This window comes from Lineus longissimus, chromosome 17 (assembly GCF_910592395.1).
Source record: "Lineus longissimus chromosome 17, tnLinLong1.2, whole genome shotgun sequence".
Lineage (NCBI taxonomy): Eukaryota > Metazoa > Nemertea > Pilidiophora > Heteronemertea > Lineidae > Lineus > Lineus longissimus.
In genome coordinates this window covers 8,416,627-8,437,178 of record NC_088324.1, presented here as the reverse complement: position 1 = coordinate 8,437,178, position 20,552 = coordinate 8,416,627, and the positions used below count along the sequence as shown (strand labels likewise).

The 20,552-nt window shown below is 42.4% G+C and overlaps 1 protein-coding gene across 5 annotated transcripts in view; it reads left to right on the top strand.

The window, feature by feature from the left end:
- LOC135501604 (choline transporter-like protein 2) overlaps positions 1-20,552 on the top strand; it is a 41,236-nt gene continuing 20,684 nt past the window's right edge. For 3 of the 5 annotated variants that reach the window (XM_064793795.1, XM_064793796.1, XM_064793794.1), the window contains exons 1-14: positions 1-169; positions 11,287-11,409; positions 11,925-12,003; positions 12,584-12,671; positions 12,973-13,125; positions 13,441-13,501; positions 14,467-14,617; positions 15,111-15,194; positions 15,409-15,521; positions 15,712-15,834; positions 17,800-17,899; positions 18,209-18,301; positions 18,463-18,571; positions 19,124-19,150. In XM_064793795.1, the coding sequence (XP_064649865.1) occupies positions 73-169; positions 11,287-11,409; positions 11,925-12,003; positions 12,584-12,671; positions 12,973-13,125; positions 13,441-13,501; positions 14,467-14,617; positions 15,111-15,194; positions 15,409-15,521; positions 15,712-15,834; positions 17,800-17,899; positions 18,209-18,301; positions 18,463-18,571; positions 19,124-19,150 (1,401 nt within the window). In that variant the 5' untranslated portion in view covers positions 1-72. Of the gene's footprint in view, positions 170-8,160; positions 8,244-10,013; positions 10,284-11,286; positions 11,410-11,924; positions 12,004-12,583; positions 12,672-12,972; positions 13,126-13,440; positions 13,502-14,466; positions 14,618-15,110; positions 15,195-15,408; positions 15,522-15,711; positions 15,835-17,799; positions 17,900-18,208; positions 18,302-18,462; positions 18,572-19,123; positions 19,151-20,552 lie in introns of those variants that run through there. The other 2 variants (XM_064793798.1, XM_064793799.1) reach the window with 2 other exon arrangements.

The window sequence follows — 20,552 nt, the reverse complement described above, 5'->3', positions numbered from 1 at the left end:
GCCATGAGCCAGGAGGTAGGAACTCCGGGTGAAAATTGTTATTACATGCATTAACCGATTTTACTGATCAGAATGGGAGGTTCGAAAAGTAAAGAGAAAGACTCATCTCCCTCTGAAGAGGTTGAGATGCAGGGTGATGGAGAAGACTCTGGCGACAAGGGGAAATACGGTATGGGTAGGCTATGAGTAGGCCTATGACTAACATTGGCAACAAGTGTCAAGTGATCCACCACCCCTATAGATTCATGCACTTGATTGGGAACAATGTTTACGAAGACGTCACGTCACGTTACAGTAATGTAAAACCGTCAGAGTTACAATGCATCGTGACGTGACGACGGCCAACACTATGTAAACGGCTTACCAGTCAGAACGGCCCCTGGTCAAAACGGCCCCCGCTTTAATAGAGTCAAAACGGCCCCGAGTCAAAACGGCCCCGGGTCGAAACGGCCCTGGGTCAAATGGGCACCTATAGCGGCGGAGTGTAGGGTATCGTGTGAAGTGGGCGGGTATAGTTGAGTGTATAGTTGAGGCGGTTTAGGGATAAGTATTTTTAGGGGTGGGAACTTCGATCCTGTGATCTAGACCTCAAGAATTTGTAGTCTTTATTCATTCTTAGTACTGTTTGCATGCTTGGCAATGTTTATTCAGAAGTACTTAGTAGATCGAGGGGCTTTTAATTTGTCTGGGCCACAGTCATGCATGCCGATCAACCGTCGTATATCCATACTTCTAAATGAGAAAGAAATGAGAAGACTTTAGGATCTATATGAACCGCCGGTTAGTCGGCATGCAGTCATGAATTGCATCATCATTCATAGTCAAATTGAAGACAAATCAATACGGAATACCTGTTTCGTTTTAACTCATACTTAGTAGTTTATTATCAATTATACCGGTAATGATAACATTTACATTCAGTCGTCACTGTTACAGTTCATCAAATCAAATCAAAACATATAAAATACAGCCAGAGAATAAAACCATATCACACTTGTTCATATGCACTTGTTATCTTAAAACAATATGTTTTTATTACCAAAATGTAACCATCATTCCATGACTTAGACGACAGAGTCTAGAGCAAGCGCATGAAAAAGTTCAAAGCACATTCCATTTGACCGTTTTACGTACTTGGGGCAACGAGATGTGAACACGTACGGAGCAGTTGTCGGGCGTTCTTCTTTCCTTTAATGTAATCCTCCCAAACTGCGAAGAGTTTTCCCTCGATTTGGCGGTATTGGGCTCGTTGCCTACGTTTCAGTTTGGCGGCACGCACAAGACGGACTTGGATCCCGACGAGACTTGCTTGTTCGTGGAGAAGCTTAACCAAAACGTAGAACGTGATATTTCCCCGACGTGCGTGTCGATTCAGGGCACCGTGCCAACCCTCGCAGTCGTTGTTAGTGCGAACGGGTTGGTTGAAGACACTCCACGTTTTAGGGGTCCATTGTGTCGTCTCAATCCAGACCGATCTCTTGAATCTTGCGCCAGATGCATTGGGCCCAGTGGAACGAACAACCTCGTATCTTGACCTCGGGTAGCACTGTTGGTATGGCTCTCCACATCGCGCTCTCGAAGTCAATGACGATTTTCTTGAGGGAATGATCTGGTGTCAGGCGCTTGATTGACTTCAACACTTTTCGGTAGTCCTTCTTTCGTTTTCCTGACATCAAGACGAACATAAGCGGGACTTGTTTCATGTCGTCACCTTGTCGAACGAAAGCATGGACGCTGAGCAGTTGAGTGAAGGGCTCCTTGACGACCTTGAATGTACCATCAATGTACCAAGTTTTCGACTCCGTCAGCAACTGGATCATCTGCGTTGTTGCGAAAATGATGTGCCGCTTTCCGTCTACTCGAATGTCTTTACGCAAAAAGTCTTCGGGAATGTGCGTTTCGTCAAGATCGAATTCGAGGTCTTTCGGTTCAGCTGGGCGCATTTTCTGCCGGAAACGATTCGCCGCTCTTGCCAAGTTGACGGGGTTTTGAAGCGCTTCCAATGGCGCTGTTCTCGTCTGTATGTCTTTGTTCAGGAACACCTGGTTTACAATTTCTGCAGCAGGCGTGAAGATCTCTTTGGCTGCTGACTTCTTGATCTCTATTGCCACATTCGTTGCAATGGCAGCCCCTAGCTTGCCGGGATGGACGTGGGGTAGACTGCCTCGTATAAAGTTGGAACCTTTCTGGAGCACCGTGGCCTTGCACCAGACATTCTTGTTACGCACGCTACATCTCCAGGTCCGGTTCCCGTTCTGTCTCTTCGTGGCCTTCACTGTGTATAGGTAACCATGACTGTCGGCAAGCTTTTCTTTTCCTTTCTGTGAGCCATTGTAGATTATTTCGTACAGTGCAGGTGCTGCAGCTCTGTCGTACGGCAATGGGTCTGGTTCTCGCATTGAAGACTCTTGAAGGACGGATGGGATATCAAATTCGCCGAGGGTGGGGTCACTGCTGGTGCTCTGTTCTTCCTGGTGCTGCTCGGCAATATACTCGTCGACCACCATCTGCAGCTCTGCTTCACTTGGCATGCCGTGGTCTACGTCTACGTCTGGTGGTGGCTCGTCGTCTTCCAGTACTTCTTGATGATCTTCAGCCCATTCGTTCATGATGACCTGTAACGTGGAAGTGTTTTGCAGTGACAATCGTGTGCTCTCGCCCTGGGGCTCCCCAACACTAAGGCGGCTGTAACTTCTTGCCTGACACCGTTGGCACCTCCAGCTGATCGCATTCCCCAGCTTGACAGCGGCACGGTACTCTTTCTGGCTGATACCCGTGTTGCAGATTCGGTGTTGCCACTGGTCACATCCTTCGCACTGGAGGCCATGTTGTCGTCTCTTCACTTGCTTGCGGCAGGAGATGCAGGGATCCTCTTCTGTCATAGTAAGGTGTTGATGAAAGTAGCGTCGAGTTGTAGCAGCAATGAAGTCTTGGAATAAACTGATGAAGATCTTGAGAATTCTGGGGGTTTATATAGTCATCGTGACGAGATGATAAAATGAACAGTACTCATTCTTGAATTAGGTTCCGTCTGTAATTAGTAATCGTTCCTTTATTGTTAATCGAAATATCAAAGAGACAGTGAATTCGCATCACCTTTGGCATGTGATTAGTGTTCGCAATCAGCTCTAATTAGCCGCAAGATCAAAGAGACAGTGAATTCGCATCACCTTTGGCATGTGATTAGTGTTCGCAATTAGCTCTAATTAGCCGCAATATCAAAGAGACAGTGAATTCGCATCACCTTTGGCATGTGATTAGTGTTCGCAATTAGCTCTAATTAGCCGCAATATCAAAGAGACAGTGAATTCGCATCACCTTTGGCATGTGATCACTGTTCACAATGAGCTCAGTCACAAGATTAAAGAGACAGTGCGACCCCTCTCCACTCTATATGTATTTGGTCAGATGTAAAATTATTGAACAAAATAGATGTCTAGAAGTTAAAGGTAAAAGGAACCTCAGCAAATATCACGAAAAGTAGCCTTGATTAATTCCCCTTGCTTAATTAATGATCTTATATTTTTCTGTGTGATCACGGACCTGAATAAAGTTCGATGGTGTAGACCTACATTAGCCCTACATATAGAGAATAATGTAGAGAAGATTAATAATAATAACAATAATATGGGCGAACAGGCCAAAAACCAGATAACGCAACTTCTAAGTTTTAAAAGTGCATAACATCTGCTTTCTTATCTCGTTACCACTGGTTACACGCACGCAGTAAAAAAAGTTATCTAGTTCAGATAGGTTACTACCACTAAACTACCAAGGGCCGTTTTGACCCAGGGCCGTTTTGACCCAGGGCCGTTTTGACTCGGGGCCGTTTTGACTCTATTTAAAGCGGGGCCGTTTTGACCAGGGGCCGTTCTGACTGGATACCATGTAAACGTTGTTCCCAATCAAGTGCATGAATCTATAGTACTAGCCTAGTACTACTACTAGGCAAGCATCAGTAAAATGTTTTTGTCTCTTTCTTAGCAAGCCTGCCGCACACAAAATCGCAAAAAAAACCAAAGAAAATTTGTATCCCGACCACCGCCGTTCGGGTCCATGTAGCCCGAGTGCAATATTTGACAACCACCGCCAGTTCTGCTCGGAGTAGAAACCAGCATTCTGTTTTGTGAAAATTTTAGTGATGAAATAAAGCCATATTTATGATTACATATATTATATTGTGTTATGAATACAAATGGATTGGCTCTTGCCAGCCCCCTCCACCATCTGTCACCGTTCAGTAAAAAAGTAGATTTTGGAGTGTTTGATTGGTCGTTGAGTGATTTCAGCTGTATGGCTGTAAACTATAGTGGAAAACAAATTATTTTGAGAGTGATTTTTGGATGAATTTCCCCAACACCTAAATGCCGACGAAAGTATTAGGAACTGCTACCCAAGGCATTGCAAATGAGCAATTTTCGTTGGTTTGCTGCAACCTGCAACCATGATCAATTGCAACAAAAATCTCTTGTGGTCATCTGCAACTTGAGGTCACTATCAAACCCAGCAAGTACCAGTTTCACCTGCAGACAAGTGTTCATTTTGTCATTTATTGCAGCGATAATTTAAACGCAGCGACGAAAAGTGTTTGTTTGTGGACTACTTTACAGTACACCACCACACATGCAGTATCTGGTTCATAATCAACCCCCAATCATTGGGGAAAAATGCTTCCTGTTTTGAAATACCACTAATATATTCTTACTAATGAATAAAAGTATGGTATAAATCTTGATAATAAAAGACAAATGTTAAATGACGGCATACTGAACAGTATGTTGAATAGAAATAAATGTGTCAAGCGAGTGGGAGAGTGAATGTGTTGTGGTGTTTTGAAGGACCCTTAAGTTCGTTCTCCATCCATCACAATCGAGTTGTTATTTTTGACATGTTTCCTTATCTTTAAGAGGTACCTGTTCGAGTCAGTCATGGTCCAGGAAAATAGAATTGCAGTTGTTCACAATGCTGTAGTGCATACGAATTTCTTGAAAGTCAACAAACTTATAACATAATATTTGTACATAGATACATGGCAGCATGGTTGAAATCGATATTCTGTCAAATTTTCACACAATTTGAAGTTTTCAAATTACAAATTATCAGAAAAAAAGGACATTTTTCTCTGTTTAATAATATCCAGGTATGTTTGTGTTTGATGTATAAGTCCACAATCAGGGCTCAGATTTAACTCCAGCTGTTGCCACTGCTGGCTGTCAGGGCAGTCAGTGCCCTCCAAAATGTGACTCGCTCTACCAAAACTAGGCGGTTGTCGCATCTGAACTTGACAGGTTGATACGGACTTGTTGTTCATTTCCCTATTGTTGACCTTTTGTGAAATCTATTACAAACTGATTTGGTCAAATTCAACAAAAGGTCTACAATAGGGAAATGAACAACAAGTCCGTATCAACCTGTCAAGTTCAGATGCGACAAGCGCCTAGTTTTGGTAGAGCGGGTCACAAATGTCCTTCGCACCCTCTCGTATCTTCTTTTACATTTCCCAGTCCCCAAAGGCCAAAATGGTGGCCCTGCCTCGAGGGCTGCATGGTGGACATGTGAACTCCAACAACTTCAGATAGGTAACTCTGGCATCCGATGGAACCTGCTTGGTGCCGCTCTGGAAATTAGAGTACAAGTTGGCTGGTGACCATCTGAAAATGACGCCCAGTGTTCTGTTGACAGATTCGATCGAGTCCTCAGCTGGCCATGGCCCATCCTAATGCACCACACAGTTAATGTTACAATTACCAATAGTAATCATTATTTGATAATTAGATCTAATTTGACGATCTGATTACAAAACTAGTTGTCACAATTAAATCAACCCCAAATGCCTATGTTCAACGGTGTCAGTGCTTCGATGCGAGTTGAGAGAGTAGTAAAACGTTCACCTGCCACAGGCTATGCATCTACTGTTTGTTTACACGTTTCCATGGTTACAACCTTGGGCAATTTATATAAAATGTTGTCTATCTCATCAGAGGAGAATGTTCCTGTTGTTATTGAATAAACCAAGCCCACAGTGTTTACATGTGTGTAGATGGTTGCAGTGGTTTAATACAAAAAAAATTTCTTTGGCACCGCAGGGGAGTTTTTAATTCAATACGCATTCATTATATCTGCTTCCTGGTTTCGTGTTATGCTTATTGTTGCTGTCAACATTAGCAGACTACATCTACATGTATACTAATCTTAACGGTTTTTAAGGCGGCATCTCAAGATTATGCTGAGTCGGCACTTTTGAAGGTATCTCTCTTCGGCAAAAATATAAAGGCGCAGCACCCTGCTCCTATTAAAGTGCTCTCTGCCTTTTTCAGAACAGCTTATTGCATTTTCTATCATATTAGATGGGCACTGGTTACATGAACATGCCTGCATTTAGGGGAGTATGATCCCTCTTGAATTGAACTCCTCTTCAAAACCTTTGGACGGCTGTCACACCCCAGAAAAAGAGGCTGTCCCTCTACCTCAATGACTTAGGAGAGTGAAAAGCAACTCTCCACCAATTTTCTAAAGTGAAAGCCTCTATACCCATCTTCTCTTTGTCTCGCCTGAAACTGATATGCGACAACTTGAGAATGGCAAACAGGTGAGAAAAACAGGAAAGAAACCATTTCCATTTTTATTTTGAACATCATACCACAACATTTAGTGATTCATTCCTAATTGTTTACTGAGAACTATCAAACACTGGCCTACAAGCAAAAATATATGAGCTCGTCTTATATATTTTTGCTACAATTCATAATTGACATACATTCTTGCTGGTTTTCAATGTGAGTACATACAATGCTGGCCTGGCAATGATAACGAATGATAAAAAATTGAGACGAACATTCTATAGAATGTCTTGGTACATTTTTGAACCTCTGTCTGTCTGATGTGCCTGCACTAGAGCACACTGGAACTAGAACCTCCCTCAGAAGTAACTTCTGCTGGCAAACACCCTCTTTATTAGGACATTGCTGTGTTCAGGAATTTGCACTGTCTTCTCTGGTGTGAGTTTGACCTCGGTAATCAGGATACCCAAAAAGGACAGCATTTGTCAGTCTCAAGGGTGTCGTATTTATGTAAACGAGAGGTTCACTGTGTTTAGTATTTCTTCCAGAAATTTGGAAGGGCATGAAATTTTGGAATGAGCAAAGAAATTCAGAGAAGCAGGAAGTGCCCCAAATTATGTATTGAACTGAAAGTGCACCAAAGGGAATTCTGATGAGTCAGAGTTTAGGTTGAGATTGAAACTATTTTCTTAGTCACCATGTTGCCGTAACAATTTATTGATAAAAGTTGATTATAGTTGATGATTCCTTACATAGGTAGCACCAGCAGTTCCAGCGCCTCGACAGTTGGTTCTGCTCGGTAATTGGTGGCGTTGATGTCGGTCGTCGTTCTATCTGTGAGATTACAGCAGCTGTAAATATTTGGTTTGGCTGATCACGATGATGTTATTGATCATCTTTAGTTCATCCACTAGGATTATATTAAACAGCTGCTGTGTAGATACAGCCTGGCGCTAAATCTATATTTGTGCTGTTATTGTCCCTTCCAAGTCGCCAGAGACGCGCAGAGGTCTAAAATCTCGGTTCAAAATAATTTGTGTGTAGTGAGAAAACCAATACCTCCAGTTCTTTATCAATTCCTTAAAACCTTGATCACCTCCGCAAATTCGTTAGGTGGTAACATCTTTGTCCCGGTGTAAAAATGGAAAAATGAATTTGTCCGCGTGTTGGCCAAGAAAAAAGTGATATTGGAGAACCTGAGGGACACCCTTTGTGGGTGTAAATATACCCCCAAAGGAGTTGTACGGATGACAAAATGGATTGGAATGACATATACAGCTCTAAAGATTAGTGTCCTCATAATGGAGTGTCCACCAGACAGAGGGTGTCCATTAGTGGAGTATATGCACTTTAAAATAGCACCTTTATCTTTAAAGTCCCGCCTTCCTTTATATTTGCCAAGTTTAATTACTTAGCTTATCTTATATCTACTGATATATTATTTGGCATTATTTGAAAGCTCTCGGGGTGTTTATTAAGTTCAAGCCTAATATCGATTGGGTTGAAATGACATTGGCCTGGTGTCCACAATATTGTCACAGGTGTCGTGTCCATAATTTTTATAATCATGATACTTCAGCGACATGTGCAAAATATTTAATGTAAAGTGGTGATTCTGAGTGGTGGACATTATTGGGTCCAAGTTGGCTGTTGTGTGTGGACTTGATCTGGATAAAGTTTGATGTAAATTGATGAAAGATTTTACTTTTCAAGTGGTGATGATTTGATGATGAAAAGCCTGGTTCCTGCCTCCATTTAGTCGGATTTTGTTATTTGATTAAAACTCAACCCCAGTTTGCAATTCCTGTTGTGATTGAAAAAAATTGTTGGGATATAGGGATGTTTTGATTCACAGCAGTGTTGAAAACGCCTGTCATTCTGGACTGATCAGTTCCCAGAGAGTTAATAAAATTCTGTTGGATTATAAAGCAGCTTGGCAGGCTGAGATGGACAAGTTGTTCATTTCACTGTTGTCTGCCTTTTGTGAAATCTGAGTACATCAATTTCTTCCATTATCTCCTGGTGTCACTTAGGCTCATCATCTCTGCCACATGCACCTTTTGCTGTGACGGGTCAAATTTATAAAATCTACCTACTATTCTGTTACATAAATTATATTCATCATGATGTCCTCAACATTCAGACGACACATCTCTTTAGGTAATGGATCCCGTTGGCTATTCCCGTTTCAATCAAGGTGTAGCCTTTCATGACAATCCTACGTGACATGATCATTTTAGACATGACGTAATCTCTCCTACTCTACCCTCAGATTCGGACAAACTAGGCCTTTCATTATAGATGGTCTGAATCCCTTGCTGTGGTCACATGGCGAGGCATCTGATCTGATGTTGAGTGTGGAGGGACACGTTTACCAAGTCCTAACCAGGTCCCAAGTTTATGTGGTGTTTGACTCAAAATCTATATTAACATGTCCTCAAATATGGACAAAACTGACCTTCTCGCTGATAAAGGTGACCAGCCGGGTAAGTGTGGGATGATCCTCCAGAGCAATAGCCTGGTCCGCCAGCCTCGATCTCGGGGGGGGGGGGGGGGTTCTGTATCGAGCCGGGTAACAACAACCATCAAAACTTGCTCTGAGGAATGACGGCAAGTTCTCTTTAGAGAGGAACCCCAGCCGTCCAAAACAGCCCTCTGAATGAATTGTTCACAACAAAAGCCAGCGTCGCCTCTCCCCTCCATTATGTTCCTTGAAAATATGTAAGAGAGAGACCCTTACCACCTTCATACTTGACACCAGTTTACGACCCAGTTCTTGCGGTGACAATGACCTCATCCTTCGTGATGGAGAGAAGCACCAAAGATCTTTCAACCATGGAATTTTCAACATGTAAAGTGCCCTTGCTACAATTTTCGAAAGTCTGCATCTGGTTTCTGCAGTCTGTTCTGGTTTCTGCAGTCAGTATCTGGTTTCTGCAGTCAGTATCTGGTTTCTGCAGTCTGTTCTGGTTTCTGCAGTCAGTATCTGGTTTCTGCAGTCTGTTCTGGTTTCTGCAGTCAGTATCTGGTTTCTGCAGTCAGTATCTGGTTCCCACAATCTACGGCTGGTTTCTGCAGTCGGTATCTGGCTTCCAAAATCTGCACCAAGGACAAGGTCTTGCAGTCAGTAGCTTTTGAACCACTATCTGCATGTGGTTTCCGCAATGTTTCTTCAATCAGTATCTGGCTTTACCAATCTGCATCCCATTCCTGCAGTTAGTATCTGGTTGTCACGATCTGCACCACTGTCCTGCAGTCAGTATCTGGTTTCCGCAGTCAGAATTTCGATCAACTGGTTTCTGCAGCAAGAATAATCCTATTTGCACTATTAATCTGCATCTGGGACGATTAGCCTGTATAATTGTTCATACATTGCGTTTAAAATCCAACTCTAACATCTACTTCAAGTGTCATAGATTTTTCACTTGATGTCAAAGTAAATTTTTTGCGTAGGAGATTAGTGAAAACAGCTGTGTTGGAGAATGGGAAACGAAACTCTAGAACTTCCCTGTACATTTCACTGAAAGAGCCAACCCTCATGACAGTGTGATCATTGTAAGTTTGGTTGAAAGTTTGGTTGAGTAAAACGAGGAAATAGGATAACGTTCTATTCTGGATTATATTTGTTGAAAATGGGGGCGTCCAAGAAAGATGAGTCAGAAATGACGGAGAGGAAATCGGGTCCAAGCGAGGATTCCGCTTTGGTTGAGAAACCGGAGTATGGTAGGTTTATTCAATAGTTCGAAAGTATGCAATACAGGTAGAAAGGGAGTCTCTACAATAAAACTTCTCTATTGAGGACACCCCTGAGGCTAACTAGTGCTTTCCTTAATAGAGAGGTGTCCTGATTTATAGAGAGATGAAAACACTATGATATTCAAAAGTGTTGCTGTGTGTAGTATTTGGATCCAACTGATGTTGGCGTGTGTAGAGAAGTTGCAGCCAATTGCTGATGAAGGATGGATTGAAATTCTAGCGGGGCTTGACGTGCTATGCACGTGACCCGGACTTGATTGGCTACCCGTGAACATGCTATGCACGTCACCCGCTGCAAAACTGTTAATCGGGATTTTTTTCACCGTTGTGCTCAAAGTACATTATGGTGTTCTTGATGTTCCACCTGATCAAATGGCTTATTTTTCATGTTTTGCCTCGTTCATGTTTGATATCCACCCCCTCTCACAATCATAGAGAGGTAAGATTGATCAGGACTTGCACCATTGTTTTGCTGCAGCTGTGATCCCACCCCCATGGTGTAACAAGATGAGAAAATATATTTATAGCGTCTGAATACATGTACATGTACATGTATTTATATTTCATTCTCTTACATGGACATGGACAGCTGGTGACACGAGTCCATAACAATTACGGTAGATCAATCGGACCATAATTTAGACTTGAACTTTTATTGGCGGGAGCAATATTAAATACTGAAGATAAATAATATTGAAAACTGCACAGGTCAAGAGTGTTGTGATACATGCAATAGCTTTGCTCACATTGTCTGTCTGAGCTCAGTGTCACTGAAGAGGTGGTTTTTTTCCACCAGGAGAGTGTTCCCCAGTATCTCATTACTATGACGCCCCCAGTTGCACTCAATCCCCAGTAGCATGGAGCTAGCGGACTCGTGTCAGCCAAGACCTCTTCTTATCAATATTTTCATGCATTTTTGTTACCGGGTAATGCATTTTATTGATGAATTCTTCCCGTCTTCTCATTGTAGGAGAGCCTGTGAAATACGACCCAACGTTCAACGGGCCGATAAAGAAACGATCATGCACCGATATAATCTGCTGCCTCCTCTTCCTGATTGTGATGGCAGCGTCTGCCATCCTGGCGTATTTTGGTAAGTACCAGGCTCACAAATCTACCGACCACGGCATTGAGGGCATTGTGATATAACCGACCTACTGGGCACCATATGAGCCGACCTCAGCCTGGCTGAACTTTCGTTCCTCCGTTCAGCATTGGCACCAGCTGCACAAACTCTCCCAGTGTGCCGAAAACAGAGCCAAGTGGCCAAACAGGATAGTGAAGGACTGATTGCGGCTGTGGGTTGTTGCTGACTGCTGAAGCTGCAGGACACGGTACCATTCATACCAAGCATTCATCCTTCTTCTGCCTATGACTTAAAGCGCTACGCAACCATACAAATTTGTTACTGCAATCTGCTGTCGAATTTAAACATGCCAGAGAAGTTGCTTGTTTGTTTGCCGTTCTCGGTTGCGGGTGGCGGCAACAAGAATGGAATCATCGCAACCTGCAATCAATCTCAAACCAAGCAGTTAATGGTTTTGGCCCTCGGAAGTTATCTGGGTTTCAATTTTTGTCAACATTTCAATTTATACGTTTCATTTTCAGCATTTATAAATGGCGATCCCAACCTTCTGATATATCCCACCGATAGCTTCGGCAAGCTTTGCGGCTATGGAAATTTCAAGTAAGTATTCAGTCCCGGTTGGTTCCCGTATTGAATTGAAGAGTTCGGGATTGTTTCCTTTATTTAGGGTTTTCTCAAGGTAAGGTGCATGGTACCCTTGATATTCAAGAAGTTTTGCCAGTGTGCAACACAAGGTAGGGTGGGGCCAGCAATTTACGGAAGGGTGGCCCAAGAAACCCTTAACAATATTCTAGAGCAAAGTTGGGTGGCTGCTCCAAGGTAGGGTGGTAAGATGTCAAGTTTAAATATCATTCTAAAGTCGAAACAAAACCCAGGAAATACACTTTTTCACTGAAGATTTTTCTCGTTGTTGGACTTGAGGGTAGGCAGGTCTGCATTTGCAAAGAGTAGGTGAATATCCCCGGTCCCAGGCTTCCGTTTCAAAGCACACCTTGGCTTCCAGCACCAATTCAGCCTCGCAACGATAAGTGGGCAGCGGCAGGACTCGCATCGTGAGGAATGAGGCCAGAGCCATTGTAACCAACCAGCCTGTCAAAGCAGTTATTCAGATGACTTCGTTAGTTTGTCTCGCGTGCAAATATTCCATATCAGCTTGATTTTCAATTCTTACTATTTTTAGGGACAAACCAAATCTTGTGTTCTTTGATATGTTGACTTGTGCCAGAATGGGGCCGTCAGTCCTGATCAACGGCTGCCCTACACCACAGGTAAGCGATCGTGCCTTTGCAGTGTCCTCTGCTGGGATTTGAGAACATATCTCGCTGTCTGAAATATTAGAATGGAAAGTGTATAGTGTTGAATTCTTGTTAAAATTCGTGTTATCTGTGCAAGTAACTTTTACTTCCTTCAATGCAGGATTTGCTCCTTAGGTTCAGAGTATAATGACGGTGACTGTCGTTCCTGGGTCCTACAAACTACCTGCTGGTATATGACAAATTGACTGTTTGAACATACGCGCAAGAAAAGAGTAATTGTCATTGTAAATTATTTTCCCTTGCTTTCTTGCAGGTCTGTGTCGCGTCATGCCCCAATAAGACGTGGGCATTTGCAGAGACGGACTTCCTCGAAGCGCCACCTATGAGCAAGCCTCAGAGTGAGACACGTAAAGATATGATTTGCAAATACCACGTGGATCCCGCGGCAGGGATATACCAAGGCATGGTGAGTAATGAGGACCGCTTCCTAATCTCAAATGATTTGAGGTCAGCATGGAAATGAAATATGGTGCTAGGAGGGTGATACTCATGTGCAATGGTGTGTACAGTAAAACCTCTCGATAAGGACACCCTCAGGACTGATAAGTGCTGTCTGTAATGGAAAGGTGTCCTGATTAAAGAGGTCAAATTGAATGGAAACACCCAATTTGGGAACAAAACTGGTGTTCTTAATAGAGAGCTTTGGTTCAGCTCATTGGTGGCACTGAATGGCCCTTTTGAACAAGTTGCACATTTACTGTTTATATCTTATTTATTTCAGAGTGCCTTTCAATTGATGTCCAAAGATTACTGCGCCCCCTATTATGTTCAGAGCTCGCCATGTAAGTTGTTTTGTATCATATGGAACAAAAATAGTGTACGCTGAACAAGTAATGGTGATACCAGTGGTAGCTTCATGTGATCCCAGTGGTAGCTTTATGTGATACCAGTGGTGACTTTATGTGATACCAGTGGTGGCTTCATGTGATCCCAGTGGACTGGTGGCTTTATGTGATACTAGTGGTAGCTTCATGTGATCCCAGTGGTAGCTTTATGTGATACCAGTGGTGACTTTATGTGATACCAGTGGTGGCTTCATGTGATCCCAGTGCACTGGTGGCTTTGTGATACCAGCTTCATGTGATACCAGTGGTGGCTTTATGTGATATAAGTGGTGGCTTTATGTGATACCAGTGGTGGCTTCATGTGATCCCAGTGGACTGGTGGCTTTGTGATACCAGCTTCATGTGATACCAGTGGTGGCTTCATGTGACACCAGTGGTGGCTTTATGTGATACCAGTGGTGGCTTCATGTGATACCATTGATGGCTTTATGCTGATCTGGATCTTCCTCAAAGTACTTGACACAGTCGGTCGCACTGTTAGGCTTGGTTTAAAACAGGTTCACGGTGTCACTCAAAACGTTTCATTTTAAGAAAGCACAAGTCATCTCCAAAGTGCAGCCATAAGATTCACGGTGTCACTTTTCGCACCCTCATGTCATGTTTTTCTCCCGGGTTTTCCTGCCAGTGATCGAACATGTTTGTAACCCATGACATTTGACACATGAACTGCCACAAGTGGTCATGTAGGTCTTCAAGTCTCCCCAATGTCTAGCTCCCTGCTGGAATGAGTCAATAGTAAATTGGTAACAGATGGCTGAAGGCACTCGGGAGGTGCACACACACTCATGCTCTGTGATAATTTACTTTGGAGGATGGGCTGTGGGAGTTGATGGGTACAATTAAATGCTTATAAACTCTAATGATCTGTTTACAATCTCATTGTTATGATTTTGTATTTTCAGTTGTCGGGCGTTGCATTCCTTCGATCTTCAAAGACGCCGTTGATGCACTTGCCAAGACGGCTGTCACCGTGGTGGTCGAAGGTCAAACCTTAAATCTGACCAACAGCAATAACGATACTGTGACTAATGAGTTACTTAGCAAGGGCTCAGAGTAAGGATTTTCCAAAAAACTTGATAAAGTTTAAAAGTTATTTCTCTGCGTTTAATGTTGGCCGTCGTATTCTCAATTCTGTAGCAGTCACAAAGTCAGGAGCAGTACACAGAAGTTCATCCAGCCATCCCAACAACTTGGTCTTCTGTCCTGCTCCCTTTGACAACATCTTACGTTGTTGGGTTGAGAAGTCGGGCCAGTCCTGCCGCATGTGGGATGGAGTTTGGTTTGCACTTCCCACACTTTCATAATCTGCCAAATGAAAATTGTGAAATTCTTGCAAATGGTTGAAATACGGAGACGAGAAAATGTTGTGGTTTACAGTTATTTGAAAACTGTTGCGAACAGGTTTGTCTTAAAAATGCAAAATGCTCTATCCTGCGTTCAATGGAGTGAGATGTCTGCTCCTTTCCATATAAGGCCAAAAGGATGCTATAAACTGCTTCCCAAACATCTGGAAGAACTCGATTGAAAGTCTTGCTTTTTGTTCCAGGGCTCTGGCTGCCTTCTTGAGTGTTGTTGAGATTGGTAAGGCGACACTTTCAGACCTGCAGACGTCATGGTGGCTCATCGTCATGTAAGTATCAGGTGATAAAGCGCTCGGCAAACGGGCATTTTCTGCCGCTGTGATCTGCTCGATAAAAGCCATGACAGACCTGACCTCAAAATTCCCCACATTAAAAAAACATTACCAAACGTTGCAAGGAAGACGGAGGTTTGCCCAGCATAGGAAAAAATTCAGTAAACAGTCGCCTCACATGTCTCAAATGCGATTTTGTTCTTATTTGCAGTGCGCTGTGCGTTTCGGCCCTCCTCGGCCTGGTATGGATTCTCCTGATGCGTTGGATTGCTGGCATCATGGTGTGGCTGTCTGTGGCACTCTTCATTGGGATGTTCTCCTTTTGTGAGTTTTTAGAAAGTTCTTTTTCGTTTCATTGGATATAGTTTTTTTTTGTCAAGGAAGTTAGAATTCTAATGACTTTAAAAGTGCTTTTAATTAAAAGTACGCAAAAGTTAGCTCAGTCAGAATAATAGTTTTGCCATGGTTTGTTAACTTTTTTTTTTAAGACGCAATATTTGTCTCTTTTCTTCAGCGACGTACTACTGTTTCTCGAAATATGTGGCGTTGAAAGATTTACCGTCGGCCAATGGGAACTTCTACTTCACAACAAACCTTTCATATTATCTTGGATTGAAGGACACGTGGCTCGCGTTCGGTAGGTTCCTCCGTCTCGCTTAATAAATTTACCTGTTGTATATTTACCATCTCAATCAGTATTGTGGGCTCTCCTCTCATATTCACTGAAAGTGCTTTAACCATTTTGATGTTTTTAGGAACACATTTGTGAGGATGTCCTTCCAAGCATTCTGCCATTTACAGGAAGTCCCTCCAGACATTCTGCCATTTACAGGAAGTCCCTCCAGACATTCTGCCATTTACAGGAAGTCCCTCCAGACTTACTGAAATTTACAGTGTGTCCCCCCCAAACAAACACCCAATATTTTACAGGAAGGCCTTTCATCCATTTGATATTTACACTACAGGGTGTCCCTTCAGTCATACTGCCATTTACATGAGGTCCTAATTCTATTTACATGAAATCCTTTCATCCACTTTGATATTTACCAGAGGTTGATCATTCATTTCATTCCGGCATGACTTAGATATAAACACTACCTGACTCTGACGATCCTTGTCGCTTAACCAACATCATTATCTTTCAGTTAATAAACTTTTACAGGTTGTGACAAATGTCAGTCCTGAAACTCAAGGTTCATCTCTTATATCTGTCATCTTTATCCCACTTTTCAGTTGTCAAGCTAAAAATTTGCAAAATAAAAGAAAGGTTTGATGATAAGTTAGTTAATAGTAGTTTCTTGCCCAGCTTATAGTCCAACTATTATTGTGTGTTTGAATGTTTTAATATTGCCAAATTATTTCATACATTAGTGGTCAGTTATGCATGATGTCGATAGTGTGCATGGTTGTCTGTTGTCCTAGGCCTAATGTATAATGTTTTTAACCTATTCCATATATGAGACGGCTTTGTACAAAGCGATGGATGATGTATCATACTCCCTATACGAGCTGGCTTGGCCAAAGGGAGGGATGATGTATCATAGTCCCTATATGAGCTGGCTTGGCCAAAGGGAGGGATGATGTATCATAGTCCCTATATGAGCTGGCTTGGCCAAAGGGAGGGATGTCATGATGTATCATATTCCCTATACGAGCTGGCTTGGCCAAAGGGAGAGATGATGTATCATGCTCCCTATATGAGCTGGCTTGGCCAAAGGGAGGGATGATGTATCATATTCCCTATACGAGCTGGCTAGGCCAAAAGGAGGGATGATGTATCATATTCCCTATACGAGCTGGCGTGGCCAAAGGGAGGGATGATGTATCATACTCTCCAGCATTTCCAGAAGAAATATCAAACTATCCAATATGTGGAGGAATTTTCTATGGGGTTTTGGTGGACATGCCTGGCCCCGTTGCTCGAGACATGTCCCCCCCCCGAAGAAATGCAAAAAGTTGATATTTATTAATTTCGACTAGGAATTTTACCCTGGAATCAATTTTGCCACTGTTCACCCCCCTGAACTTTATTCCTGGATTAACAACTTCTAATCCGTGCATGTGCAGCATGTCTTCTCTGAATTTTAGCAGAACAGCAAATGCCATCCCTCATTTCTTACAAATGCATGCTGGCTGTATTGTGAAATGACAAAGCTTGTAAATTAGAAGTCGAGAAGAAGATTTAGGTGTGAAGTTTATATGAGTTCATATGTTAATCGGTGTCTTTTTTATGTTTATTCCTAACACAGTAATAAAGCTAAAGCCTCGATTCAATGATATGTCCCCATAAAATCTCCCCCCAAAAATGGACTACTTAACATTTTGAGCTGGTCATGCCAACATTGAGGTGCAAAAGTGTCTCCCTCTGCATACATCTCCTGGGAATCTGATTTTGATCCCTCAAGGCTAGGTTTACATAGACTACTCGTGTTGATCACTTCTCATCCCTGTAGTTTTGGCACCTGTCTTGGGCAGAAGGGCAACATTTGTCATGCTTCAGCTGATAAGTGACTCTGATAGAGACTTACTGTTGTATTTAGAAGTTGTGACCCGACTTGCTTACATTTCATCTTCAACTTTTAATAGATACTTTCTTTTTCAGGAATCATTTCCGCCATATTTCTTGGCGTCATTGTCCTGATCCTGATTGTCCTGCGCGCAAGAATCTTGATAGCTATTGCTCTCATTAAGGAAACTAGCAAGTGAGTTGTCTTGTGTTGGACCTCAGAGGTCCAGGAGTGGACCTCAGCTGTTCAGCATTGGGCCTCGTTGGTCCAGCATTGTACCTTAGCTGTCCAGCATTGGGCCTTGGTGGTCCAGCATTGGGCCTTGGTAGTCCAGTAATGGGTCTTGGTGGTCCAGCAGTGGACCTCAGCTGTCGAGAATTGGCCATTGGGCCTTGGTGGTTCAGCATTTGATCCCTCTGGTCTGACATCGGACTGCGCTGATCAGCGCTTTGAGAACCATTTTAAGATATACTGTGTAAATAATGCTGTCTTTTCGGATTTCAGAGCTATTGGGAGCATGATGTTCACCCTCCTGTGGCCCATTTGGCCGTTCATCATCCAAGCTGGCATCATCGGATACTGGGCTGCTGTCACTGTGTATCCTTTTGTTATCACCATTGATAAGTCTGGTGTAAGTAAAATACCGCACCAAGTGAGAAACATATCTTGCATGGACTCTTCCTCCATCGCCGAAGGGCAGCATAATGGTTTTATGAGTCAAGTATCTACCAGAATCAAGATCCTTGACCCCTAGTTAGATACCTGGCATCGTGGAGTGACGTCAAATCCCAGTATACAGTGAATGGCACGAACTCGTCTGATGGTAACGGAGGCGTCGCGTGGTCATTCCCACCTTGTGATATCGCAGTAAGTGAAACATTTGTATTTTAGAATCGAACTTGGTTGAAAATGTGTGCATTGCCAATTTACCCTGTCTAGTTTCATATGTCCTGAATCTACACATTCCATCAAAAAAATATCCAAGATGAGGCTTTGTCTCAAAATCACATTCACACTCCGGTATATGACCAAATTGAATTGGGTCACTTGGGTGCACCATTTTGAGAAAAACAAGAGCTTTCTCATTATTGATCTACTGTTCACCCGTCTTTAGAGCTTTCACATTATTGATCTGCTGTTCAGCCGTCATTAGAGCTTTCACATTATTGATCTACTGTTCAGCTGTCATTAGAGCTTTCACATTATTGAACTACTGTTCAGCCGTCATTAGAGCTTTCACATTATTGATCTACTGTTCAGCCGTCATTAGAGCTTTCACATTATTGATCTACTGTTCAGCCGTCATTAGAGCTTTCACATTGTTGATCTACTGTTCAGCCGTCATTAGAGCTTTCACATTATTGATCTACTGTTCACCCGTCATTATCATCAACTATTGTTTTCATCGAATTCCTCCAGAAAATTGCTAACCAGGACATTCAAAAGGTATCAATCATTAATAAATCTCATCACCAGCTTCAGTTTTGTTCATCACGCTGTATAAATAGGCACAACATAGCCGGAATCCCATCCCCACATTTGACTTGCTGCCCTATTTGGTTTGATGCATCACATATTACTTTGCATTTGTCTATCATAAATGCATTCACTTTTCCAGCTTCTTGCTTGTCTCCATGTTCTGCCTTGTTCTGCTGAACCCCAGACCTGTTCAAAGTAGTGTTTACAACCCCCCCCCCCCCCCCCCCCCCCGCTCTGCCACCGCTCTCAAATCAAAACATCATCTTCTTTAGTTACACAGTATTTCAATGCCAATCGGATATCATTTCAATCAGCTGTACACCGTCGAAATCAAGGTGTGCACTTGGCCACCCTACACCAAAAAATTTCAGACCCCAGATAAAAAAAACCCCGTTGTTTTCACTTATACAGATGTTTCTGGTGCCTGGAAAAGTTCTTCACGTTTATCGCCAACTTCCCATTCAGCCACTGCATCACAGCTGTGGCACACCCATTCAAACGCAATTTTTCTTTTTCATTCACGATATTGTTCAGGCATATTTCAATTTATTTCATATGTCATATTTGTAGTTCATCTGGTAAATGAAAAAATACCATTTCGCATTCTAATGATTAAAATATGAAAGGCCCACTTTTATCTTTACGTGGACTTTACGGTAATTAAAATACTGTCCACTTCCAAGAATGTTTTTCCATCGCTTTTTGTCTGCTTGCTTGTTCCCATTTTATTGCATTAAAATATTATTCCCGCTTTTAGACAGACATTCATAAGGCCTACAGTAGAATCCTGGGCCTACCAAGTCTGTGTTCTGTTAAAAAATCTCCTTGATAACCCATTGTGACACCTTCACTGTCACCAGCTCCTGCAGGCCTAAAAAACTAGTACGATATGTATATTTACTAGTGAAATGTGTATATTTACCAGTGCAATGTGTATATTTACTAGTGCAATGTGTATATTTACTAGTGCAATGTGTATATTTACTAGTACGATGTGTATATTTACTAGTACGATGTGTATATTTACTAGTACGATGTGTATATTTACTAGTACGATGTGTATATTTACTAGTATGATGTGTATATTTACTAGTACGATGTGTATATTTACTAGTATGATGTGTTTATTTACTAGTATGATGAGTAGATTTAGGATTTTGAAGGGAATTTTCCTGAGAAAGGAGAGGTATTAGTAATGCAGGCCTTCTGTCAGGTGGCATGGTGCCCAAAGATGGCCCTTGGGATATTTATCAGAACACTGGGTATTTTAGATAGAAATTACAGAGAGATAGGTTATGTGAGATTTAGGGCCAATGAAACATTATAAAAATTAATGTGCGAAAGCTGTAAGTTAGATAGATAAATGCTA